The sequence below is a fragment of the Petromyzon marinus genome, chromosome 59, assembly GCF_048934315.1.
Source record: "Petromyzon marinus isolate PM22_M1 ecotype Great Lakes invasive population chromosome 59, UKy_Petmar_22M1.pri1.0, whole genome shotgun sequence".
Taxonomy (NCBI): domain Eukaryota; kingdom Metazoa; phylum Chordata; class Hyperoartia; order Petromyzontiformes; family Petromyzontidae; genus Petromyzon; species Petromyzon marinus.
In genome coordinates, this window is record NC_133725.1 from 4,808,432 (window position 1) to 4,835,003 (window position 26,572).

The 26,572-nt window shown below is 52.1% G+C and overlaps 1 protein-coding gene across 3 annotated transcripts in view; it reads right to left on the reverse strand.

The window, feature by feature from the left end:
• CCDC180 (coiled-coil domain containing 180) overlaps positions 1 to 26,572 on the reverse strand; it is a 97,014-nt gene that overhangs the window by 6,245 nt on the left and 64,197 nt on the right. For 2 of the 3 annotated variants that reach the window (XM_076053034.1, XM_076053035.1), the window contains exons 25-36: positions 23,712 to 23,798; positions 20,404 to 20,612; positions 19,532 to 19,617; positions 17,453 to 17,594; positions 16,472 to 16,531; positions 14,332 to 14,398; positions 13,463 to 13,622; positions 10,235 to 10,395; positions 9,661 to 9,798; positions 7,173 to 7,284; positions 3,296 to 3,446; positions 1,228 to 1,402 (exon numbers count right to left, since the gene is read on the reverse strand). In XM_076053034.1, the coding sequence (XP_075909149.1) occupies positions 1,228 to 1,402; positions 3,296 to 3,446; positions 7,173 to 7,284; positions 9,661 to 9,798; positions 10,235 to 10,395; positions 13,463 to 13,622; positions 14,332 to 14,398; positions 16,472 to 16,531; positions 17,453 to 17,594; positions 19,532 to 19,617; positions 20,404 to 20,612; positions 23,712 to 23,798 (1,548 nt within the window). The remainder of the gene's footprint in view (positions 1 to 1,227; positions 1,403 to 3,295; positions 3,447 to 7,172; positions 7,285 to 9,660; positions 9,799 to 10,234; positions 10,396 to 13,462; positions 13,623 to 14,331; positions 14,399 to 16,471; positions 16,532 to 17,452; positions 17,595 to 19,531; positions 19,618 to 20,403; positions 20,613 to 23,711; positions 23,799 to 26,572) is intronic. The other variant, XM_076053036.1, reaches the window with a different exon arrangement.

The following is a 26,572-nucleotide window of genomic DNA, read 5'->3' on the forward strand; positions in this document are numbered from 1 at the left end:
TAGGGGAAAGGTCACGGAAAGGGCACACCAGGAACCCGCGGGTAGGTTCTAGAAAGGGGGCGTGGCCGGGGGGTGGAGCCGAGCCACGCTGGCAGTATAAGAGGGGCCCCGGGAGGGGACCTCGGGGCTGTCGTGTGGAGCGGGGTTCCCTGTCGTGCTGCTGCTGGAGTCTTCACCGTGGTCTCCGTCTTCACCTTCTCGGGCATCACCAGTCAGGCAGTCTGCCAGCTGTCCTGACTGGGAACCGTAGTCGACTCTAGGCGGTTTTATTGGAAGTGTTAACCGTTGGTGCGTGTCAATAAAAGAGTGCCTCCATCTCTTAGTGTCTCCGAGTTAGTCACTACATATATAGCCAAGAAGTACAAATCAAACGGATATCTTGCCGGTCACCTGCATCTGTTCGATCGAGCGCGACACTGCTGATGAGACTCCGAATGTCGACACCTGTTCAGAGAGCGTTGATTGCATTGGTGCACTCCCAGGTGGGAGGGAGGAGCTGTGTGGGCTGATGGGATGTCTAAACAAAATCTTTTTGTATGTCGAGCGAGAGAAAATAAGAGTAATAATTTACATTTGTCTGTAAGGCGTCTTCCACCAATGTCTCAAGACGCCTTGTCAGAACAAGGATAAGCAATAAACTGATTTAAGAAGATGTGGTTTCAAGAGGAGACTTTAAAAGTATCCACACTGTCGGATAAACGAATTTCCAACGGCAGGCAATTCCACGACCGCTCGCCCCAGGAACGCAGCCGGGATCGTGGTAGCAGGGCCGGAGTCGGCAGATCTTAACGACCTTGAGGGTGTGGTATGGATGACTCAACTCGTGAAAAGCATGGTGGTGGTGCCAGCCCGTGCAAGGCTTTGAAAAAACAGCAGGAGGCTCTCAAACGTCTACTCGTTTCGAGACCGGAAGCCATTGTAATGATAAGAGAACTGGAGAAATCCGGCCACGTAATGGGGTTCGCGTGAAAACCTTGACTGCCGCATTCTGAACAAGTTGTAATCTTTCAAGGAACTTAGTTGAAACACCAACCTGCAGATGTGGGAAGGAGGAGCATTGTCCGCGTGTTCACCTCGTCACTTCGCGACGACGTCCGACGTTTCGCTCACATGTTGCCGGGAGCTCCTTTCGCCCCGGGGAGCTCCTCCTTCTGCGGCACGTGGAGCGAAACGTCGGGCATCGCGCCAAAATGCACGCGCGCCAATAAGGTACGACCCGACGCTCACCCGATAGGCGCGATCGCGGGCGACCACCGTGGCCCGGTGCCCTCTTGTGCTCTTCGCCGTGGTTACAGTCGCCGTGACGACCGCCTGCATCTCCTCGGTACTGCCGGTCGCCGTGGATACGGGAGAAGCAGAAGCCCCCGTCTCTCCCGGCGGATGCGGCAGTCCGGGCCAGACACTGCGAGGGCGGGGGAAGCGTGCGCGGGTGTGCGCGTGTGCGTGTAGGTAAGCGCGCTGCGCATCGAACCCGCAGACCCGAGTTCGATTCCCGCTCACGGCCACCAACAGCAGCGACAATCATTTTAACCGGTCCTGGCCCTCCCCTAGGTGGACTCAGCCTCAAATTGGTACCTGGTGCTGTGTATAAATATCTTCACTAGGGAGACAAAGGCGACCGGGCGTGGCGCTGGCCACTCACCCCCTCGTGTGTGCCGTGCCGGCCTCTATTGGTGCTGCTCGCAAACAGCGCTCGCCCCAACAGTATGTTAAGGCCGCGCGGGCGAATTTTGCCTTTGTTTGCGTGCGAGGCACCGGTACCGCGTCGGTCGTGGCCTTATCCACTGCTGGATGAAGGCCTCCCCCCGAACCGCCGCCGCCGCCGCCGCCTCTCGCGATCCTGCGATGCTACTAGCCGGCGAGCAGCTGCAACACGAACCGATCTCATCGCTCTGTCTCCTGCCGGTGCACGCCCTCCTCTCCGACGCGTTTCCGTCCCTTGGCCTGCCGCTCCGTGCTCAGTCTCGACCAAATCGGCCGTCGTTCCCATTTCTGTCCGCGACGCGTCCCGCCCATGCACCCCCACTCACCCTTCTTAACCCTTTCTTCCGATTCCGTTCCGATGACGTACTCGTACGCAGGATAAAAAAATAACTTGATCGGTGCCGAGGCTCCCACATGGCCGTGCGGGAGGGCGTGTGGCGCAGTTTTGCCGCCGGCTATCGTAGAGTGGACGGCGGTCGTGTCGGCGCGGTTCTCCGCGGTGATGAGTAACGACGTCTTTATGAGAACAAACGGCGCTGCGGCTACTAACCCTCTCCACTTTAAATAAAATTAACGCTGAGCTGTTCGCGCGTTCCGAGATTCAGCGGTTGTCGGGGCACCCACCCACCCACCCTGCAACTTGCAGACGTCTCGGGATACGGGAAGGGGTTAAGTTTGGGTGATGTAACTAACCTGCGTGCATATTCTTGGTTCTTTCGGTAAAGTCACGTAGAAGGGAAACAATAAAGTAAGAAAAATATAAAACAATAAAATTCTCACGACGTTTTAACTGCAACACAAGCAACCATCATCACACCTGATGATGGTTTTCACACCTGATGATGATTGCTTGTGTTGCAGTTGAAACGTCGTGAGAATTTTATTGTTTTATATTTTTCTAATTTTATTGTTTCCCTTCTACGTGACTTTACTGAAAGAACCATGAATACAAGAGGTTCATATTCTTGGTTCTTTCGGTAAAGTCACGTAGAAGGGAAACAACAAAATAATAAAACAAAAAAATTCTCACGACGTTTCGACTGCAACACAAGCAACCATCATCACACCTGATGATGGTTTTCACACCTGACGACGACTGCTTGTGCTGCAGTCGAAACGTCGTGAGAATTTTATTGTTTCATATTTTTATCATTTTACTGTTTCCCTTCCACGCGGTGACTTTACCGAAAGAACCAAGAATATGAATCCCTGCAGTCGCGAAAGCTTTCAATCAAAATTTATCCTGCGCGCGTTCTCTAATGCACGTTGTCCTCTTTCCGTCGCTCATTGACATTCGAAGCACGCTTTCTCGCAGCGCTCCTCTGCGCACTAACAGTTTTTGATCCACCCATATTGGTGGTGACACTCTCGCTAGCGGCAATGCTCGTGTTCCCGCTAACGCGCGCGCGTTCCTCCTGACGCACGTTCCCGCTAACGCGTGTTCCCACTATGTATGTATGCTGACATTGTTCCGCACCATACGTAGCCAACTGTGCTAATCGGAGGTGCGGGGGGAAGGACAAACTAAATACACAAAAATCAGTTCGAAAGAACTTCGTTTTGAAAGAAATGACGAGCTTGCGAGACTTACTGCGCGGATTGTGGTTGCGCTGACTTCTCCTCCTCCTCTTCCACCACCTCCTCCTCCACCTCCTCCTCCTCCGCAGCCCTCGCGCTCTCCTCCTCCCGTCTCCTCCTCGTCCGGAGCAGCGTCGACGTCTTCTCACGGACGATGTGCGGCTCTGCGGTGGCACGAGAGACGTCATGGGGCAGCGCTCGCGAGCAGAGCCGGGGTTCTACTCCCTTCGGAGGTCGGAGGTTCGATCCCGACCTCTGGGGCCAGATTAAGGTTATTGTTAGGCCCTCTGCACTTCTGTTTCGTAGGCCTTCGGTGATAATCCAACGGTCGGGGGTTCGATCTCGACATCACAGAGCCGAATTAAGGTTCTTATTAGGCCCTCTGCACTTCTGTTTTCAGGCCTTTGGTGATAAACCAACGGTGACTGGGTGAATATGTGAGTGGGTGGGTGAGTGGTTGAACGAGTGAGTGGGTGGCTGGGTGGGTGAGTGGGTGGGTGAATGGGTGAGAGTAGGTGGCTAGGTGAGTGAGTGGGTCAATGAGTGTGTGGCTGGGTGAACGAGTGAGTGGGTGGGTGAGTGGGTGAATGAGTGAGTAGGTGGCTGGGTGAGTGAGTGGGTCGAATAAGTGTGTTGCTGGGTGAATGAGTAAGTGGGTGAGTGAGTGAGTGAGTGAACGAGTGAGTAGGTGGCTGGGTGAGTGAATGAGTAAGTGGGTGGGTGAGTGAGTGAGTGGATGGCTGGGTGAGTGGGTGAATGAGTGAGTAGGCCCCAATGCAGGGTGCCTACTGTGGCCTATTGGATAATACTGCCCTGGTGGGTGGGTGGGTGAGTAGGCTCTAGGCACAGTTCCTACTGTGGCCTATTGGATAATACTGCCCTGGTAGGTGGGTGAGTGAGTAGGCTCTAGGCACAGTTCCTACTGTGGCCTATTGGATAATACGACCCTGGTGGGTGGGTGAGTGAGTAGGCTCTAGGCACAGTTCCTACTGTGGCCTATTGGATAATACTGCCCTGGTGGGTGGGTGAGTGAGTAGGCTCTAGGCACAGTTCCTACTGTGGCCTATTGGATAATACTGCCCTGGTGGGTGGGTGGGTGAGTGAGTAGGCTCTAGGCACAGTTCCTACTGTGACCTATTGGATAATACTGCCCTGGTGGGTGGGTGAGTGAGTAGGCTCTAGGCACAGTTCCTACTGTGACCTATTGGATAATACTGCCCTGGTGGGTGGGTGAGTGAGTAGGCTCTAGGCACAGTTCCTACTGTGACCTATTGGATAATACTGCCCTGGTGGGTGGGTGAGTGAGTAGGCTCTAGGCACAGTTCCTACTGTGACCTATTGGATAATACTGCCCTGGTGGGTGGGTGAGTGAGTAGGCTCTAGGCACAGTTCCTACTGTGACCTATTGGATAATACTGCCCTGGTGGGTGGGTGAGTGAGAGGGCTCTAGGCACAGTTCCTACTGTGACCTATTGGATAATACTGCCCTGGTGGGTGGGTGAGTGAGTAGGCTCTAGGCACAGTTCCTACTGTGACCTATTGGATAATACTGCCCTGGTGGGTGGGTGAGTGAGTAGGCTCTAGGCACAGTTCCTACTGTGGCCTATTGGATAATACTGCCCTGGTGGGTGGGTGAGTGAGAGGGCTCTAGGCACAGTTCCTACTGTGACCTATTGGATAATACTGCCCTGGTGGGTGGGTGAGTGAGAGGGCTCTAGGCACAGTTCCTACTGTGGCCTATTGGATAATACTGCCCTGGTGGGTGGGTGAGTGAGTAGGCTCTAGGCACAGTTCCTACTGTGACCTATTGGATAATACTGCCCTGGTGGGTGGGTGAGTGAGTAGGCTCTAGGCACAGTTCCTACTGTGACCTATTGGATAATACGGCCCTGCCGACGCCTGCCGACGCCTGCTGCTGCATATTTGGTCGCATAGCTACCGTCTTTGTTCGATGGCTGAGCCAGCTGCGAGCGTGACCAGAGTGTCGCGTGACGATGGTTCATGCTCCCTTGACGAGATCAGCGGCGAGGTGGCACGGTGCACCAAGAGGGCCACTGCCAGAAACGCCGTCTATTTGAAACTCTTTTGCTTAAGGTCACGGTGCTATTGACCCGAAGGTTTTTTGGTCCCCTCGTTTGCGGTTTCGTTCGAGACGAGGGAGCTATTTCTTTGTGCTCCGTTTGCCCATCGTTTGATCGCGGTGGGAAAAGGCAGTATCGACAACCTTCTTGGCAATATTGCTCCTGCGGTGTTTTGTTCCGCGCGCCTAATTAAATACTTTTCGAGGAGTGCTTGTGGTTGCGCGCTCGAAGCTGACAAAATGTTCTTCCCCTAATGAGAACGTAAGTAATATATTTTTTTTGGAGGGGAGGGGAGGGGGGGGGGACGGGACAAATTTCTTCACGTCATTTGACACGAGCGGTTTCAATTAAGCCACGTGATGGGGCCTTCATGATGAGAGGGCGACTTGGAGGACAGGGGCTGTGCGCCGGCACAGCTGAGGGGCTGGGTTCGAATCTGGGTTCCAGCCGCTGCCTGTGGTTTAATCGCGTTCTTTCATGCAAGGTGGTTGATGGTCTCAGCCTGGTCACCGGTGACTCACACAGAGGCCCACAGACTCGCGCAGAGACCCATAGACTCACACAGACACCCATATAGTCACATAGAGATACCTAGACTCGCACAGAGATCCATAGACTCACACAGAGATCCATAGACTCACACAGAGATCCATAGACTCACTAGAGACCCACAGACTCACATAGTGATCAATAGACTCACATAGAGACGCACAGACTCGCATAGACTGCATTGTCATTTAAACCAGGTTGTCAAGTGCAGGGAGTCGATTGTCTCAGCCCTGTCACCAAGGACTCCGTAAAAAAAAAAAAACATCAAATGAAAATTAGATTTCGCACTCCATTTGGCTACAAGCTCAACTGTGAGAATTATAAACGTCTGGCGCTAGGACTGTCAGTGCAACAACAACAACAAAAGTGCCTGAGATGCCGTGACCTCCGCTGCACGTGGGGGGGGGGGGGGATAAAAGGTAAATGCCTCTGTCAAGATTGTTGTTCACAACAAGTCCCACGCCATTTCTCTTCCATAAGCGAAGTGGGGATGGGGGTCAGTGGGCGGGAGTGGTCGGGGGGGGGGGGTGTGGGGGGGCCGGGGGGGTGGTCAGGGAGTTGCGGGGGGGCCGGGGGGGGGGTGAGCGGGGGGAGGGGCGGGCGGGGCGGGGGGGTGTGGGCGGGGGGGGCCTCTTCCTCGTGACGCGACGGCGAACGCGGGCATCTGGGCACTCGCCCCACGATTCGCACGCAGTGACTCAGCCGTCAGTCTCACCCCACGGGTGATGCGCCAGTGACTCAGCCGTCAGTCTCACCCCACGATTGGCGCGCAGTGACTCACCCCTCAGTGCCACTCAGGGCGCCCTGCCCTCACGGATATCCCAATGGATTCCTATCCCTCGCGACACGAGGGGCGACAATTAGGACGAGGATGGCCGGGCTAGGAGACCACGACTAGAAGGCCACGGCCGGGCCAGGATGCCAGAGCCCGGCTAGGCCATGGCCAGGCTAGAAGGCCACGGCCGGCTTAGGCCGACATGGCTGGATTAGGCTGCCACAGCCGGGCTAGGAGGCCACAGCGGGCTAGGCCACCACGGCCGAGTTAGGCCCCCACGGCCGGGCTAGGAGGCCATGGCTGGGCTAGGCCATGGTTGGGCTAGGAGGCCACGGTGGGCTAGGCCACCTCAGCCGGGTTAGGCCGCAACGGCCGGGTTCGAAGGCCACAGCCGGGCTAGGAGTCCACGGCTGGGTTAGGAGGCCACGGTCGGGCAAGGAGGCCACGACTGAGTTAGGCCAAGGCCAGGTTAGGCGGTGACTCACCCGTCGCCTTGAGGTCCCGGGCGGTTGGGAGGGCATCGCAGGCCAGGAGCACGAGCGTGGAGAGGGTGGCCAGGTGGACAACAAACTCCTGAGCTCCGCTCGCCACGCATTCCTGCACAGTTGGAGGGGAGGCAAGGTCATGCTGGAAGCACCAACATATGTCTCTACATATCTCTGTAACTCCATGGATCTCTACGTAACTCTATGTATCTCCGTAACTCTGGATCTCTACGTAACTATACGTAACTCTATAGATCTCTATGTAACTCTGTGGATATCTACGCAACCCTATGGATCTCTACGTAACTCTATGGATCTCCGTAACTGTATGGATCTAAAACAAAATAAATCACGACGTTTCGGGCGCAACACAAGCGTCCGTCATCAGGTGGGAAAGGATCTCTACGCAACTCTATGGATCTCTACGTAACTCTATGGATCTCTACGTAACTCTATGAATCTCTACGTAACTCTATGGATCACTACATAACTCTATGGATCTCTACGTAACTCGATGGCTCTCTACGTAACTCTATGGATCTCTAAGTAACTTTATGGATCTCTACGTAAATCGATGGATCTCTACGTAACTCTATGGATCTCTACGTAACTCTATGCAACTGCAACGACCCGTGACTGCCGCCATTCTGAGTCGAATCACTTTCAACAACCCACAGGTGTATGCACGTTTGTTTAACTTCTTTTGCACCGAACCGTGCTAATTGCTGGTACGGGGGAAGGACATCAAACTAAACATAACAAGCAGTTCTAAAGAAATTAATTCGTGAATCGAGATGATTTAAAGGTGCACAGCTCCAGTGGCTTCCTAACATCAGAAGGGAAGAACGTTCCAGACGGCCGCAGAATTGTGCAACGTTGCGTCTACGAAAAAACCCTCGGCCTTAGACTGCCGCCAAAATCAGTGTTGAGCACGCGACATCGACTGATAGGCAGCAGCGATAGGCAACCATGGACCGGTTTTGTGCTTATCGGGAGTCATCAGTGCTCAGCCAGCATCGGTGACCATACGGTGCTGATGAGCGCTCACGAGAACGAAAACCGGCATCGCGGCCGTCCACCTCTGCATCGCCGCTGACGTACATCTGTGCGACACGCGCTCACAGTTATTACCATTGCTGTAAAGTTTTGATTTAAAGCTTTCGTGACTGCAGGGATTCATATTCTTGGTTCTTTCGGTAAAGTCACCACGTGGAAGGGAAACAATAAAATAATAAAAATATAAAACAATTAAATTCTCACGACGTTTCGACTGCAACACAAGCAATCGTCATCAGGTGTGAAAACCGCGGCAAGATAATTTTTTAAAAGTCTCTGTGGGTTTTTAATTTTATTTTCTTGCTGTGGTTTTCACACCTGATGATGATTGCTTGTGCTGCAGTCGAAACGTCGTGAGAATTTTATCGTTGTATATTTTTATTATTTTATTGTTTCCCTTCTAACGTGGTGACTTTACCGAAAGAACCAAGAATATCATTGCTGTTGTTACGACAGTGACCTCTGACGAGCGGACCGCAGGGACGTGCGTTCATTTGTTGTTCCCATGTGTTCAGGAAATGCTGTGGATAGTTTTTTTTTTGACACGAAGCAACGGAGGCTGGGTCAATTTAACAAAAATATTTTTTCAGCACATCATTCATAATGGCCACGTCGCTTCTCAAACAAACACATTCAGAGTGATATAAATTTCCACGTGCTATTGATGATGCTGATGATGATGATAAGCCACTTCGTTGAGTTATCATTTGTGATAGCTGCGTCGCTTCTGAAAAATTGCATCATCGCTCAGTGTGGGCCTTAGACCTGGTAAAATACAAAAATAAGTTTCCAGTTTTTGTTTTTGTTTACTTCATTGCGTGGAAAGTAAAAGTTCAAGTTAATTTTGTTTCTCATGATAACGATAATATTCACGATGTCAACTTGTTTAGTCGCTTACGGTGTTTTCCCTTCACTCTCCCGGTGAGTGGAACGATTCACAAGGGGGGCAGGAAGGCGACGAGCCCGAGTGCTTGCCAACAGTTTCGTTTTAGTCTGTGCTTTTTTTGTTTAATTCTTTCTTTAATTAACAAAAATATACAAAAAAATAACTATTTTTAAAAAATAATAACATACGAAAAATATTATTCGTAAACATTTTTTTTATTTTAAAATGTTTCTTTTTAAATATTTTTTTGCGCTCGCCGCCGCAAGAAGAAGAAGAAGAGAAAGAAGAAGAAGAAGAAGAGGAGGAAGAAGAAGAAGAGGAGGAGGAGGAAGAAGAAGAGGAGGAAGAGGAAGAAGAAGAGGAAGAAGAAGAGGAGGAGGAGGAGGAGGAGGAAGAAGAAGAGGAGGAAGAAGAAGAAGAAGAGGAAGAAGAAGAGGATGAAGAAGAGGATGAAGAAGAGGAAGAGGAAGAAGAAGAAGACGAAGAAGAAGAAGAAGAAGTAAAAAAGTAAAAAACCAACACGGCGACACAAAACGCGGCCCTTGCCTGCAGCGCGTCGCAGTGCCGGCGGATTCCCGCCCGGTGGGCGGCCTGCCTCTCCGCCTCGTCGTCGCGCACGCCGCTCAGCTGCGCCGCGTTGTCCGGGTGGCCCAGCGCCGGGCGCAAACGCCCCGCGTTCTCACGCTGCGCGGAGAGGGGGGGAGCGGCACGGGCAGGCGGCGCCGGCCGCGGTCGGCGATCGCCACGCGGGCTGCCCGGCCAGAGGCTCGCCCCTCCGCACAGCCCCTTGGTCGCTTCGCTCGTGACGTACGCACACACTCAATGGCCCCATGGCCCGATCGCTCTCTCGCTCAATCGCTCGCTCGCTCGCTCAATCGCCGACTCAGTCGCCCACTCAATCGCTGAATCACTCACACAGAAGGGGCGTCTAAGTCGCTCTCTCCTCCACTCAGTCACTTCGCTACTCACTCGCTCATTCACTCGCTCGTTCACTCAATCACTCACTCACGCACTCAATTACTCACCGACGCAGCATCTCACTCAGTCGCTCACGTTACTACTCGTTGACTCACGCACTCACTCGGGCACTCGTCCTAGCAGCGGAGAGAGGATGTCTCACCTTTTTGCGCTCCCACTCGTCGAGCTCCCGTTCCATCGCGCTCCTCAGCGCTTCCAGGGATTGGCTCAGCCGGGTCAGGTGACTCCGCAGGATCTCTCTGATTCTCTGCTCGGGTACGTCAGCACTGAGGACCTCCAGGTCAGTGAGCTGCTGGCGGAACTCTGCAAAGTGAAAAGAAAAACAGACGATAACATTTCATTATGAACACATTCAAAGATAAGCACCGTCAAGAGACATGCCGGGGGATAGATTTAAAACAACGTATAACGTGTACCGCTCCGTAATAGTTATTTGTTGCAGTTGCGTAAATATAAAAAATGTGTCTTTTTATTATTTAAAGCTTTCGTGACTGCAGGGATTCATATTCTTGGTTCTTTCGGTAAAGTCACCACGTAGAAGGGAAACAAAAAATAATAAAAAATATAAAACAATAAAATTCTCACGACGTTTCGACTGCAGCACAAGCAATCATCATCAGGTGTGAAAACCAAATTTTCTTGTTGTGGTTTTCACACCTGATGATGATTGCTTGTGTTGCAGTCGAACACGTCGTGAGAATTGTATTGTTTTATTATTTTATTGTTTCCCTTCTATGTGGTGACTTTACCGAAAGAACCGAGAATATATAAATGTGTCGTTAAACCCGCCACCACCCGACACAGCCAATTAGTTAGGTTTTGTGTCACGTGGACAAAAACGTGCCAATTAGTGACACTAGTTCAGCACTCACCGATTGCGTGTTGGAGAGTTAAACTCACTGCAACATTTAGCCCTCCAACGCCGTCACTCCTTCCCATCCCCTCCATCCCTTTTCGTTGTTGGTTAGCGCCCCGAGAATGATTGTTTAAGGGAACTTTATACGTTTTTATTATTATTCATAATACAGGGTATAATACAGTATATAAATGTGTCGTTAAACCCGCCACCACCCGACACAGCGAATTAGTAAGGTTTGTCACGTAAACAGAACGTGACCAATTCGTCACTAGTACGGCACTCGTGTATCGTGTAGTGTATAGTGTAGTGTACAGTGTAATAGTACAGCACTAGTGTATAGTGTAGTGTATAGTGTAGTGTATAGTAGCGTAGTGTATAGTAGTGTATAGTGTAGTGTACAGTAGTGTATAGTGTAATAGTGTAGTGTATAGTGTAGTGTATATTCGTGTAGTGTATAGTAGTGTAGTATATAGTAGTGTATAGTGTAGTGTACAGTAGTGTAGTGTACAGTAGTGTAGTGTATAGTAGTGTATAGTGTAATAGTGTAGTGTATAGTGTAGTATATAGTGTATAGTGTAGCAGTGTAGTGTACAGTGTAGTGTATATTCGTGTAGTGTATAGTAGTGTATAGTGGAGTGTATAGTGTAGTGTATAGTAGTGTATAGTGTAGTGTATTGTGTATAGTAGTGTCTAGTGTATAGTGTACTAGTACAGCACTAGTGGATATTGTAGTAGTGTAGTGTATAGTATAGTAGTGTATAGTCGTGTAGTGTAGTGTATAGTGTAGTGTATAGTAGTGTATAGTGTAGTGTATAGTAGTGTATAGTGTAATAGTGTAGTGTATAGTGTAATATATAGTGTTTATACTCTTTGGTTCTATTGAATAGAACCAAAGAGTATAGAACCAAAGAGTATGGATCCTAGCAGTCACGAAAGCTTTAAATCTAGAATATATAGTGTTTAGTGTACTAGTACAGCACACCGGTGTATTGCGAAGCCAAGCCACAACATTTACAATCTGAGTACGACGTTTCGCCAGCAATTACAACTTTGGCTTCATCAGGCAACAGCCAGATTTGTGGAGTGTATATTCCACCTGTTCCGTTCCTTACATAGAGGCGTAGATGTGGTGCCAACCCTTATGTGCTCTTCTTGAGCAAAGTGGTGGGGGGATTATTATTATTATTACTACTATTATTGGTTCCCCATCCCCGTGCATGGCGCACTCAGATGCCTGGATGAATTGCACGTCATAAATGTAAATTATTATCCATCATTATTATTATTAATCAGGTATCCGCATCCACGAGTACGAGATGCACAAATGGAAAATGTTAAAACTCTCCAGTAGCAGTGGTGGTGTGCGACTGTGGTCATCCTCCAACAGAGACCGTAGTGAAACGTGTGACGACGCATTGCCCCCCGCCGATCCTCAACATCACGAAAGAGACATCACAGCGAAGATGGCGATCGTGACACTACTACTCGGCTGTCTGCCCGACGCGGTAATCTGGGCCTGATCGGCTGAATGTGACATTGTAAGTTGCTGGCTCTGCATCTACATCAGCAGCCGTATGGAAGAAGAATAATAGACTCATAGACACCCACAGCGATCCAGGCTAATAGAGACCCACAGAGACTCATAAATACCCACAGAGACCCAGACTCATAGAGACCCATAGAGATCCAGACTAATAGAGACCCACAGAGACTCATAGAGATCCAGACTAATAGAGACTCACAGAGACTCATAGATACCCATAGAGATCCAGACTAATAGAGACCCACAGAGACTCATAGATACACCATAGAGATCCAGACTCATAGAGACCCACAGAGACTCATAGATACACCATAGAGATCCAGACTAATAGAGACCCACAGAGACTCATAGACATCCATAGAGATCCACAGAGACTCATAGATGCCCATAGAGATCCAGACTAATAGAGACCTCCAGAGACTCATAGATACCCATAGAGATCCAGACTCATAGAGACCCACAGAGACTCATAGATACCCATAGAGATCCAGACTCATAGAGACCCACAGAGACTCATAGATACCCATAGAGATCCAGACTCATAGAGACCCACAGAGACTCATAGATACCCATAGAGATCCAGACTCATAGAGACTCACAGAGACTCATAGGTCGGTGGTGGTGGTGGTGATGGCGGCGGGGGTAGCGATGGCCGCGGTAGTGACGGTGGTGGCAATAGTGGTGATGGCGGCGGTGGTGGCGGTGGTGGTGGCGGCGATGGTGGCGGCGGTGGTGGCGGCGGTGGTGGTGATGGCGGTGGTGCTGATGGTGGCGGTGGTGGAGGTGGTGGCGGTAGTGGTGGTGGTGATGGAGGCAGTGGTGGCGGTAGCGGTGGTGATGGCGGTGGCGGTGATGGCGGTAGTGGTGGTGGTGGTGGAGGCAGTGGTGGCGGTAGTGGATGGTGGTGATGGTGGTGGAGGCAGTGGTGGCGGTGGCGGTGGCGGCGATGGCGGTGGCGGCGCCCTCACCTGCGACGCAGTGGTCACGGTAGCCGCGGGCCTGGCCGCGGTACGCCACCAGCTTCAACGCCAGGCCGTCTGCGCACCGCTCGGCGCTCACCGGCAGCAGCGCCAGGGGCCGCGGGATTCCGCCGCGCCGATCCTTGCGCTTGTAGAGGCCATAGTAGTCCTGAGCACCACCGAAAGCGGCGGCGACGGTGGTGATGACGCAAGCACAGAGGCAGGAACGGGAACGGGGTGGGGATGTGGGCGACCGGACGAAAGGTCACGGGGTTGTCGCTCGGCACCATGTCCCACATTTCGCTCCACGTGGCCTAATTCAGGAACTGGCCGGGTGAGGTCTGTTCCTGGCCGACTGAACGCCGATCACGCGTGCGTGCTGAACTTCTTTCGCGCCGCACGTAGCCAACCGCGCCGATAGGAGGTGCGGGACGATCCAACGTCGCGCCCGGCGAAAAGAGTTCGACGTGCCTGCGGCGGCGGCCAGGACGGTGCCGTGGCGCTGGAGTTAGCGCACCGCACCGTTAGCCCGGCGGCCTGCGTTCGATTCCCGACCACGACTAACATCGACCCGCGCCCACCAGTGCGATGTAGGATGGTCAAAACAGCTCCCATGCGGAGTCCTTCGTCCGGCAGCGGATTGACCAAGGGCTATAATTTCTCCGGTTTCCTCCCCACATGTAAACACTCATTCGTTAATTGGCCCAAAAGATGACTTCATACATACAGGACTGCAGAACTTGGGCAATTGTTGATTAGCACCGGCTCACGCCGATTGTAAAATAATCATCATCATCATTATTACTATAATTATTCTCGGTTGAGACCCGGTCGCTCCACCCAAGCCTCCCACCAATGTCGCGTGGCAAAGCTGTTACCTCGATAGCTGTGCAAAGTGGGTCGTACGTCTCCCAGAGAATCTCATCGATCTTCCCTTCGAAGTGGCTGAGAGAGGGAGGGAGGAGAGTGCACGGGGGTAGGAGAGGGAGGGAGCAGAGGGGGAGAGGAGAGGGGGGAGGAGAGGGGGGGGGAGGGTCACAAAGCATCAGCTGCACAACTCAAATCCAGACGACCCACAATTCAACCGGGTTCGACTCCCGACACGGGTGCCTTTCTGCGTGGAGTTTGCTACGTTTCTCCCCCCCCTCCCCCCCGTTCTACGGAGTGAGTGTGAGTGAGTATGTGTGAGTGTGTGAGAGTGTGTGAGTGTGTGTGAGAGTGTGTGAGTGTGTGTGTGACAGTGTGTGTGTGTGTGAGAGTGTGTGTGAGTGTGTGTGTGAGTGAGTGAGTGTGTGTGAGTGAGTGTGTGAGAGTGTGTGTGAGTGAGTGTGTGAGTGTGAGTGTGTGCATGAGTGAGTGAGTGTGTGTGTGACAGTGTGTGTGAGTACGTGAGTGTGCGTGAGTGTGTGTGTGAGAGTGTGTGTGAGTGTGTGTGTGAGTGTGTGTGTGAGAGTGTGTGTGAGTGTGTGAGTGTGTGTGAGAGTGTGAGTGTGTGAGTTGTGTGAGAGTGTGTGTGAGTGTGTGTGAGTGTGTGTGAGTGAGTGTGTGTGAGTGTGTGAGTGTGTGTGAGAGTGTGTGTGAGTGAGTGTGAGTGAGTGTGTGTGTGTCAGTGAGCGTGTCAGTGAGTGTGAGTGTGTGTGAGTATTAGCCACGTTCGTGGGGAGCGGCGGTGCAGCGGTCAGCGCACCGCCGCTACGGACCCGGCCACCCGAGTTCGATTCCCGCTCACGGCCGACGCCAGTGACGATTGTCTGAAACCGGTGCTGGGGCCTCCCCGAGGTGTGTGTAAAAAAACATCGCACACTGGGGAGACAAAGGCGGCCGGGCGTGGTGCTGCCCACCCACCCCCTCGTGTGCTGTTCCGGCCTTCATAGGTGCTCGCTAACAGCACTTGCCCCAACAGTCTGTTAAGGCTACACGGGGGGGATCTTTGACCTTTGTCTTTGTTAGCCACGTCGCTGGCAATTAAACTCAGGTGGCCGTGTCCGTAGCGCAGTGTGCTAACCACTGTGACACCGCTCTGTGCGCACGTGTGCAAGCTGAACTTCCTTCGCACCGTACATAGCCAAACGCGCTAATCCGAGGGGCTCTCACCCCTGTGTATTTTTTATAATAAACCATTCTTACAACTGTACACAACCGTTGTGTATTCGTAATAATAATAATGACGATGCATGCATACGCCAACGGACGAAACTTTCTAAAAGAAGCATGGAAAGGTGCATGCTTTGGAATCGCACAGACACAAGGGTGGTGTTGGTCACGTCTAGGGAATTGAACTCGGTCCGCCGGGTTCAGAGCAGTGATGTGCGGTGAGGTCAATGGCTTGGGAGGCACTGTCTAGTGTCACACGCTGAGGGGGGCGTGGCCTCACGGGGGGGGGGGGCGTGGCCTCACTGAGGGGGGCGTGTTAAACATGTCCCCCTCAGTGAGGCAGATGTCATAGCTGCCTCCCCTGGTGCTTTTTCATTGCAGTGTCATGACGAGACCAGCGAAGCCTAAATATCTTTATACACATACGTGAACTAAGTTACCTGGAGTATGGAAGACGAGGACATGAAATTAAGGGGTCTACAAACATTACGTTGGTGACGTACTGAGATAGTAACAGGCACACGCTTATTGCCCGCGCTCCATCCAGTTACTGAGGGGTTACGCAATCAGAGGGGAGGCTGAGCTCGTCGCTGCCTCACCTCTCGTCTCTTCGTGTATTTGCAGCGGAGCTCCGCAAATTTGGTGATTTTGACGATTAAAAATGATTGGAATCGTAGAGAAATGACATTTATAACACAGATCAGTGGAAAAAAAAAATCTTAATATTTATTTTATCTGATTATTCTTTTTTTTTTTTACTTTTACTTTTCGTAACAGCTATTTTCATTGGAGTATGACAGGCGAGGATCTGCCTCCACTGCCTCAACCTGACCGCACCGTCCCTGGTTCAGAGCACAGTGCGCCGACCACTGTGCCACCGTTCCACCGTCTGTGATGTCGCGACGAGAGCCGGGGGCGTTGTACCTGACGTCCGTCGGCTTCTCGATGGCCACTTGCTGTTGCTGCTTCGACCTGCGAGATGCACTGGTGTGCAATGAGACGCGCAATGAACCCCGGTGTCACCGTCATCGTCACCGTCATCACCAGCATTACCATCATCATCACCGTCATCATTACCATCATCACCATCATCATCATCACCGTCATCATCACCACCGCCATCACCAGCATCATTATCATCATCAGCATAATAAATCGCCAGCATCACTATCATCATCATCATCATCCCCATCATCATTACCATCATCATCACGATCATCATCACCACCATCGTCACACCAGCATCATTATCAACATCACCAGAATCGCCAGCATAACCATCATTATTCCCATCATCATTACCATCATCACCACCATAATCATCATTATCACCATCATCATCACCATCATCATCACCATCATCAAGGCCATCATCACCGTAATCATCGTTGTTATCACCACTACTGCCATCAGCATCGTCGTCATTATTTTTTTCGGGCAGAAATGCAGGCGGCGTTAAGAACGGGAGAAGAGTTTTAATTCTCCACTGCCCTTTGCGTCTCCCTTGGAGACGCTCGCAGCAACCGAAATAAACTTGCGGCGAGGAAAAAAAAAGAGACCAAAGAGAGAGAAATAAACAAAAAAATATAAAAAGAGACGCAAAATTAAGAAATATATATAAAATTAGACGAAAAATGTGAGACAAAAAAATGATAAAAATATCCTTTTTTTTTACAAAAAAGAGACCAATAAATAGACAAAAATGTATACAAAATAGACAAAAAAACATCGAAAAACAGACAAAAATTACAGAAAAAAAATACTCAAAATAGACACGAAAATTGATAAGAATAGACAAAAAATTTGACAGAGAAAAAATGTGATCGCCTGTTAAAGAGATGGTCTCGCGGTTCTCCCCGAGCCCCCCCCCCCCCCGAGCCCCCCCCCCCACGAGCCCCCACCCACCCCCCCGACCTTCCGGATGAGGCTCGCTGGCCGGACGCCGGGCGTGCTGGCCTGGCCCTGGCCTGGCGAGCGCTGACCCCGGGTGCCGTCACGCTGCCCTGCAGGGCCTTGGGAGTCCCCGGAGTGGCGTGTCGCGACGGAGCTGCGGCGGCGGCAAGGGCGGGGGGGGGGGGGGGGTGGGGGGCACGGGCAGCGGTGGTGAGACGTTGCACTGCCTCGCCCGGTGCACGGGAGGGCCGTGGGTTCGACCCTGACCCTGGCGTGATTGCTGGCCACCCAACCGCCTCCTGCGCCGTGCCGGCCTTCATAGGCGCTGCTAGCAAACAGCGCTCGTCCCGACAGCCTGTTGAATTCACGCACGTTGAAACCTTCTTTCGCACCGTACGTAGCCAACCGTGCTAATCGGAGGGGCGGAAATATTTTTTTTGGGGAGTTTGCGGTGCGTGTGTCTCTCTCTCTCTCTCTCCCCGTGGTCGCGTGGATTTTTCTCCGGGTCCTCCGGTTTTTCCCCTCCGCATTGAGAATCGACGTCACCACGCGTTTCGAGGATTTTCCCGCCGCTATAAATTTCCACGCGATGATGATGATGATGACGATGAGCCACTTCGTGATCACTATCCGACGTCGCGCACGACGGAAACTATGAACAGTAAGCAACAGCTTCATAGCGCGGAAAGTAAAATGTTCAAATTAATTTTGCTTCTCATCGTGGCGATAATATCAACGATGTCAAACTTGTTAGGCGCCGCGGTGTTTCCCCTTTACTCTCCCAGTGAGTGGAACGATTCACAAGGGGGGCAGGAAGGCAGCGGCCTGGCAACGAGCCTGGGTGCTTATCAAACAGTTTCCTAAGCTCCCGCGGTCCCCTATATCCACAATAGAGGCATCTGGGTTACAGCGTGTAAAATATAAATGTGTCGTTAAACCCGCCACCGCACACCTGCCACGTAAACAAAACGTGGCCAATTCACCTTCTTTGGTTCTTTCGGCAAAGTCACGTAGAACGAGAATAAAGCAATAAAATAAAGCAATGTTATTTGATTCTCATTCTACGCGGTGACTTTACCGAAAGAACCAAAGAAGATGAATCCGTGCAGTCACGAAAGCTTTCAATCGAAACGTGGCCAATTCGTTACTGGGACAGCGCGCACCGGTTGTGTGTTGGAGAGTAAGCACGCAATATTCTACAATTCAAGTACCGTGACATTTCGCCAGAAATTACAACCAGCGTCATCGGGTGACATCCAGAATTGTGGGAAAAAAAATCCTCCTGTTTCGTTGTTATACAGAGGCGTAAATGCGATGTCATCGCTTTCTAATCAGCATAATAATCATAATCGTATGAAATCGCGGCTCAAAGGCTCAGTCGTCCCTGCAAGGCGTGTGCGGTGGAAGTGAAGAGATGCCCCACGTGCGTGTCTGTGTGCTGCTCGGCGTTTTAAAGGCCCGAAGACTCGGGGGTTGGGTGGTAAGGGCGCGGCTTGGCAGGGGTTGTGCATAATCGGGTGGCACGTACGGACGTGGGGGGGGGTGGTGGTGGCATTGCTTGAAGGTCTGTAGGGGACGGGGAGGGGGAGTGGTTGGTGTGCATTTTGTACAGGGTATGTGACAGCAGTAAACTCGTCGACCCAGCAACCTCTGGGGTCACGCGCGTCCGGCGGTGCTGCTGGCTGTTACCACCGCCACCCTCGCCGTGCCTCATCGCCACGAATATGAACGTCTGAGCTCTTCAACTTTGCATTCTTCGGAGGCGGAGAAACGGAAGGCGATGACGCTTAATTATAATAACAGCGTCATTCGTCCGAATAGCATCCTGTAACGCTGCACATGCATTATCTGCAAGGACCTAATCCCATATACAGCCACTATCAAGCAAATGAAAACCACCCTCCTACGACTACCAAGCAAAATAAATAAATAAATGTACAAATAAATTAAGAGATGGCACGAAAAGCACAAACGAGCAACCACAACAAAAGCGATCACGCTTCGTGAAGCAAAATAACCCAAAAAAACCCTCTATCATGTTTGCCGTCCCCCCTTCATGGATTCCTCCAACAACGGAAGGGGATCACTCACGGCGTCGCTCGGCGCCCGTGGCTGTCGACTGGCAGTCCTCGATCATCTCGGCTTCGCGCTTTGGCAGGGCCCGGGCCCTCTGAGTCCTGCGGGGGGGGGGGGGGGTAGGGGGGGGGGAACATCGACACGCTCGGCATCGGCACCGAGGCGGCGGTCCCCGATTCGGACAGCGCCGGGGACTCTGGCCGGCAGCGGTCGCCATCGCCGCCGTCGCCGCCCGGCTATCAGATCCAACAGCCGGGGCCTCCGTCCCATAGCCCGAGTCACTCGTGAAGGCAAAAAATAAACTTTCCAAAAACGGTGACGTTTTGAGATTCCCAAACCCTGCCCCATGCCGCCCCCCCACCCCACCCCCCTCCCGCTAGGGATCAGGGGTCGGCAACCCGCGGCATCTCCAAGGCTACCGCTTCGTGAGACGTCCTTTATTTATCGATTTAAAGCTTTCGTGACTGCAAGGATTCATCTTCTTAGGTTCTTTCGGTAAAGTCACGTAGAATGAGAATAAAATAATAAATTAATAAAAAATAAAATAACACAATAAATTAATTTATAAATAAAATAACACAATAAATTAATTTTTTGTGTTATTTTTTATTTATTAATTTATTATTTTATTCTCATTCTACGTGACTTTACCGAAAGAACCATTTATTTATCAAGAACCCACCGCCGTCCCGTTATTCGCCGCGTGCACGCATCGCTGCGCCTCTTGAAATATCAAGACGTCGCTCGTTGTCGTTGCTGTTGTACCAATGAAAAAACAAAAAGTCTCTCCTTGATAGTTTGGTTGCTGACTCTCCCTCCCTGGTCTAGACCCCCCACGTGTCGGTGCGGGAGGGGGGGGAGGACGGGGTGACGCACTCATTACTCACCGCAGGATCCGTCGGATGGTGGCGATGGCCGGGTCGTCGGCCGCCTGCCGCATGGCGCGACCGGACGGGGCCCACGTCCCGGGGCCCGTGAAGCCCACGCGGCTGCCCGGCTTCTGAGACACGGCGGCGGCCGTGCCGGCCGTTGTGGCCGCTCTGGGGCCCGGCGATTCCGCGTCTCCCTCCGCTCCGTCTGCCACGTGACGCACAGCCTGCGCACGTGTCTCAAGCTCAGCGGCGCTTTGTTCTTATTTATCATGATGCTGATGATGGTGATGACTGCAGTGTTGCCTCGTCATTCGCGCGAGGGATTTCGTTCCGGAGATGCTCGCGGGTGACGATATTCGCGGACAATGAATGTCCTTAAATAAATACACGAGTAAGATGTAAAATACATGAAAATTCTCATAACACAAACAATATGGTTATAATGAACATGAAGTGAATGCAAAAAATATTAACGCATTAAGTAATAGTTTAGAAATGAACTTACATTCAATTATGATGATGCAGTACTATGCATCATCACTTTATCTCTCATCACTTTCTCCCTCCCTCTCTCTCTCTCGACACAGCAGCCGTGTAGAGAGTTCCAGATGCGCCTCTGTGTTTTACGATGACCATTTATACCCCAACGCATTTCTCGTGTGCTCATTATAAACGGAAACGGGACTTCCCGTCCGTAACTCCCCCCCGAGTTCTTAAAGCTCATTTTCAGGAGGGTCCTGCCACTTTTACTTGGCATTAGGCGATATTACTACTGCTGCTGCTGCTGTTATCGCTGCTGCTGCTGCTGCTGTTGTACGTGCCATCCCGGCTGAGTAATTTTCGGGTCAATTTTTTTTTGGTCAGCATTTGGGGATGTTTCGCCAATGCCGGTTACATTGTGTGCTCCCGGCGGAAACAAACGACAGAGCAGCAAGTCGCGCTGACGTTGTTCTCAGCGGCGTTCACGCGTTCGCCCCGTTGGTTGAGCAGCGTGACTCCCTGCTCTGTTTGCACACGAGGGTTTTACGGATGAAATTGTTTTGGTTTTTTTCTGGGTTCGATTCCCAATCGGGACCCCTCTCTGTGTGTTCCCTCTCTCCCCCGGTTCTCCAGTCTCCTCCTCTCATAGGTGAAAATAATGAAATAACAACCACACAACATAGCCGGCGTTGGCCAAAACATCCCGGTGCTGATGTAAAAATGTACACAATTCTGGGTTCATACGTCATAAATGATCAATTGTTACGCAAAAGATGTATGGTAAGCAGTAGAAGTATATTTTCGCTTGTGAATCGTTGGGTTACCGATTTTTTTTTTCCATTTTTAGACCTTTTATCAATCCACTGCTGGATGAATTATCCCCCCCATCCCCCCCCTCTCCCCCCCACCAAGCCATGTCTTATTCATGGTCGTTGTTTGACCATACTTCACGACGCTTGGTCAGTGCAGGTTGGTGAAGGAGGGGGTGGGAGGGGAGCCCTTGCCCAGGACTGGTTCTGACATCACTCGCCACTGGCGTTCGCCCTGGCTGGGAATCGAACTCGGGTCCTCGTGGCTCACGGCACGGCGAGCTGATCGCCGTGAGCCACCGCTCCACCCACCGCGCAACGGCCGTGCGGTGTCTTCGGGTTTCACACGACGAGCGAAATTCGGCGCGGATAACAACAACAATAATAACAATAACAACAACAACAAAGACTACGGTAACAGCAACAATAAAACGCAACAATTATAACAGCCACGGTAAAAGCGATAACAATACAAAAAACTACAACTACTAACACGATGGAACGATAACAACATTTAAAAAAAAAAATGCCAACAACAATAACGACGACGACAACAACAACAAGAGCAACAACACAACACCGTGAAGGTCACCAGCGACAGAGCCTTCGGCCACCCCAACCGACAAAGGATGCTCCTCCTCCCCCCACTACCCCCCCCCACTACCCCCTCTCCCCCCCCCCACTGATAGGATACAAATGAAGATAGCCGCCCTCTGCAGAAGAGAAACCCACTTCAAACGGCGGCGATCGCATTAAAAAGTCATCGCGTGCGTGACGCCCGTGTGTCCGGGGAAGGAAGAGGTATTAGAGGGAGCGCTCGGTTAGCACCTCGTGTTTTTTTTGCCGGATATTAGGAGTGGGGGGCTCTGGTGGTGGGGGGGGGGGGGCAGTGGGGGGGTGGGGCTGTGGTAGTGGGGAGGGCGGTGGGGTAGTGGTGGGGTGTGGGGGGCAGGTAGTGGGGGGGGGTAGTGGGGTGGGTAGTGGTGGTGATGTGGGAGGCGTTGGTGGGGGGGGGGGTGTTGGTTGGGTGGTGGTGGTGTGGGGGGAGGTGGTGGTGGCGTGGGGTGGTGGGGGGTGGTGGGCGGTAGTGGGGCGGTGGTGGTGGGGTGAGGGGCAGTAATGGAGGGGACAGTGGTCGTGGGTGGGTGGGGAGCGGTGATGGGGGGTGCTGAGATTCTCCACATTTATAATCAACGTTCAGAGCATTCGTCTGCTGCTATAAATGTCCACGCGGCGATGATGATGATGATGACGATAAGCCACTTTCCTTGGGCTATCATTTATGGCCAGGTCGCTGCTGAAACAAAAAGCTGTGCGGCTTTGGCGGGCCTTACCTGCTTTAAATTAAAAAAAAAATAGTTTTAGTAAGGTTGAATAAGGCGCCCGGTGCCAGAGCTCGTCCCTAGCGGTACGGCGAATCGGAGCGACTGCCCCGGGCCCTGCGCTTGGGGGGGACAGGGGGAGGGGGGTGCCCACGCTCCGTCGCGTCGCGCTGTCAGATGTAATGCTTGCGGTTTAGTTTCGAAGAGGCGTTTGGTGGCGGTCCACGTGGTGCGATCTACCCCCACCACCACCACCCCCGACCATGGATGACCCAGAGATAAATCGAAACATTTGATTCTGTTTGTTGTTGCTGTTTTGGACAAGGTGCCATTCACTGTTCAGATAACTCTGGGGGGGGGGGGGTCATGGCTGTCACACACAAAGACAAAGATCCCCCGTGTAGCCTTAACAGACGGTTGCGGCAAGTGCTGTTAGCGAGCAGCACCTGTGAAGGCCGGCGCGGTACGCGAGGAGGTGGTTGGCCAGCACCACGGCCGACCGCCTTTGTCTCCCCGGCGGCGATGCTAACACACCGCAGCAGGTACACATTTGAGGCTGAGTCGACCTAGGGGGAGGCCCAGGACCGGTTCAAAAGTAATCCCCACCGCTGCTGGTGGCCGTGAGCGGAGCGGCAATCTCGCAAGCCGCAGCCCGCGCTGTCCGCGACGCTCCCCACGCGCGGACCACGGGGAAACACAAACAGGGACGCACCTGCAAGCAGTCCAGGTATCCACTCCTGGCCTCCACCGCCTCTCCGATGGCTTCCACGTGACACAGGAGGTCGGCCACCGTCACCGCCTGACGCGCAACGAGATGGAACGCGTCGCACCGGCGAGCGAGCGAGCGAGCGAGCGAGTCGGTGACTCGAAAGGCGACGGACGGGGGAGAGGCGAGCGCACGAATCCATTCCGCGCGCCTTTTTGTTGGTTTGTTTAACACGTAGGCTTTCGCGACCAATATTATTCATAATAAAGGTTTTTGGGTTAGATCGCGTTTATTATATACATCCAGCATCATCAAGCAATTGATGATGCTGGATGTATTTACCAGCGAAACGTCGTACTCAAACTGTAAATGTGGATTAACTCTTCAACACACCGGTGGGCTGAAGTAGTGAATTATTTGTCTTTTGTCAATGTGACACTTTTTTTGCTGATTGGCCGTGTCGGGTGGTGGAGGGTTACGACACATTTATAAATAAACGCGATCTAACCCAAAAACCTTTATTATGAATTTTTGTTTGTTTGTTTGTTACGAAACGCGTAACGTCGCGTTCCGCGGGGCAGTAACTTCGCGCGGGCAACACTTCACCGACGATGGCAAACGGGCGCAGCGGGTGTGGGTCAAGTGGAGCAGCGGGTTGTGTTGGGGAGCGGTGGCGAAGTGGGTCAGCTTACGCCCGCGCTACGAACCCGGGGCCACCCGCGTTCGACTCTCGCTCGGGGGCTAACCGACGGTGGCGATTGTCCGAACTGGTCCTGGGAATTCCCGCGAGGTCGACTCAGCCTCAAATGAGTCTCTGGTTGTGCGGTAAGCATCGCCACTGGGGAGACAAAGGCGGCCGGGCGTGGTGCTGGCCACCCACCCACTCGCGCGCCACGCCGGCCTTCGTAGGTGCTGCTCGCTCACGGCACTTGCCCCAAAAGTCTGTTCAGGCTACGCGGGGGATCTTTGTCTTTTGGACAGGTGGAGGGGAGAGCCAGGAGCGATTTCAAATATCGCTCGTTTGCCATGGCCGGGAATCGAACTCAGGCCGTCGTCCGGCCTCACAGCTCATAGCACAGCGAGCTACCCACTGCGTCTCCACCCCTCCGATCGTATCCACAAAAGATAATCGATAACGCGTGCAATTCGATGCACCTGTAATGAGTGTATTAATCTATTTTTTTACCTTGAATTGCCGTGTACCTGATATTAACATATATATATGACCAAAGACAAAGATCTCCCGTGTAGCCTGTAACAGACTGTAGAGACAAGTGCTGTTAGCGAGCACCTGTGAAGGCCGAAACGGCACACGAGGGGATGGGTGGCCAGCACCACGCCCGGCCGCCTTTGTCTCCCGAGGGGCGATGTTTTTACGCACCGCACCAGGTACTCATTTGAGGCTGAGTCGACCTAGGGGAGGGCCTAGAACCAGTTCAGATAATCGTCAGCGGTGTTGGCCGTGAGCGGCAATCGAACTCGGATCGCCGGGTTCGTAGCGCAGCGTAGCGCTAACCGCGACACCACCACTCCCCACCTTGAATTGCCGTGTACCTGATATTAACATATATATATGACCACCACCACCACCACCACACCCAGGCATTACTGCGGACAGCATTGCATGTGCTTCATCTTCGACGTGGCCGCATGATAATTTAAATATTAATGCTTTCCACGAGTCGCCTGGTGTTTAAGGATTCCGCGTGGATGCACGGGTAAGCGTGTGCGTGCATGTGTGCGTGTGTGAGTGCGTGTGTGTGTGCGCGTGTGAGTGCGTGTGCGTGCATGCGTGCGTGTGTGTGCGCGTGTCCATGTGGCAGTGCAGCGGTCAGCACGCTGCGCTACAAAGCTGGCGAGCCTTGTTCGATTCGTGCTCACGGCCAACACCAGTGACGATTATCTGAACCGGTCCTGGGCCTCGTCGAGGTCGACTCAGCCTCAAATGAGTACCTGGTGCGGTGTGTAGTAGTAAACATCACCACTGGGGAGACAAATGCGGCCGGGCGTGGTGCTGGCCACCCACCCCCTCGTGTGCTGTGCCGGCCTTCATAGGTGCTGCTACTCGCTAACAGGAGTGGCGAACGCATGCATTTTAAACTGATATTGTTCATCCTGATTTGAAGCTTTCGTGACTGCAGGAATCCATACTCTTTGGTTATTTCGGTAAAAGGCACGTGGGTATAAAATTAAACTAAATAAATCACGACGTTTCGGGCGCAACACAAGCGCCCGAAACGTCGCGATTTATTTTATTTTATACCTACGTGACTTTTACCGAAAGAACCAAAGAGTATGCGATATTGTTAACTCTCAGAGCTGGAATTTAGGCACAATAAGTGCACAATTGGTGGTGACTGGGCCTGAGACCATAAACTCACGACACTTGAGAGCCCTATCTAATCACAACTCAGTCTGTGTGAGTCGATGGGTCTCTGTCTGAGTCTATGGGTCTCTGTGTGAGTCTATGGGTCTCTGTGTGAGTATATGCGTACTGTGTAAGTCTATGGGTCTCTGTGTGAGTCTATGGGTCTCTGTGTGAGTCTATGAGAGTCTGCGTCTGTGAGAGTCTATGGGTCTATATGAGTCTATGGGTCTCTGTCTGAGTCTATGGGTCTCTGTGTGAGTCTATGGGTCTCTGTATGAGTCTATGGGTCTCTGTGTGAGTCTATGGGTCTCTGTGGGAGTCCGGGTCTATGAGAGTCTGGATCTATGAGAGTCTATGGGTCATTATGAGTCTATGGGTCTGTATGAGTCTATGGGTCTGTATGAGTCTATGGGTCTTTATGAGTCTATGGGTCTGTATGAGTCTATGGGTCTCTGTATGAGTCTATGGGTATCTGTGTGAGCCTATGGGTCTCTGTGTG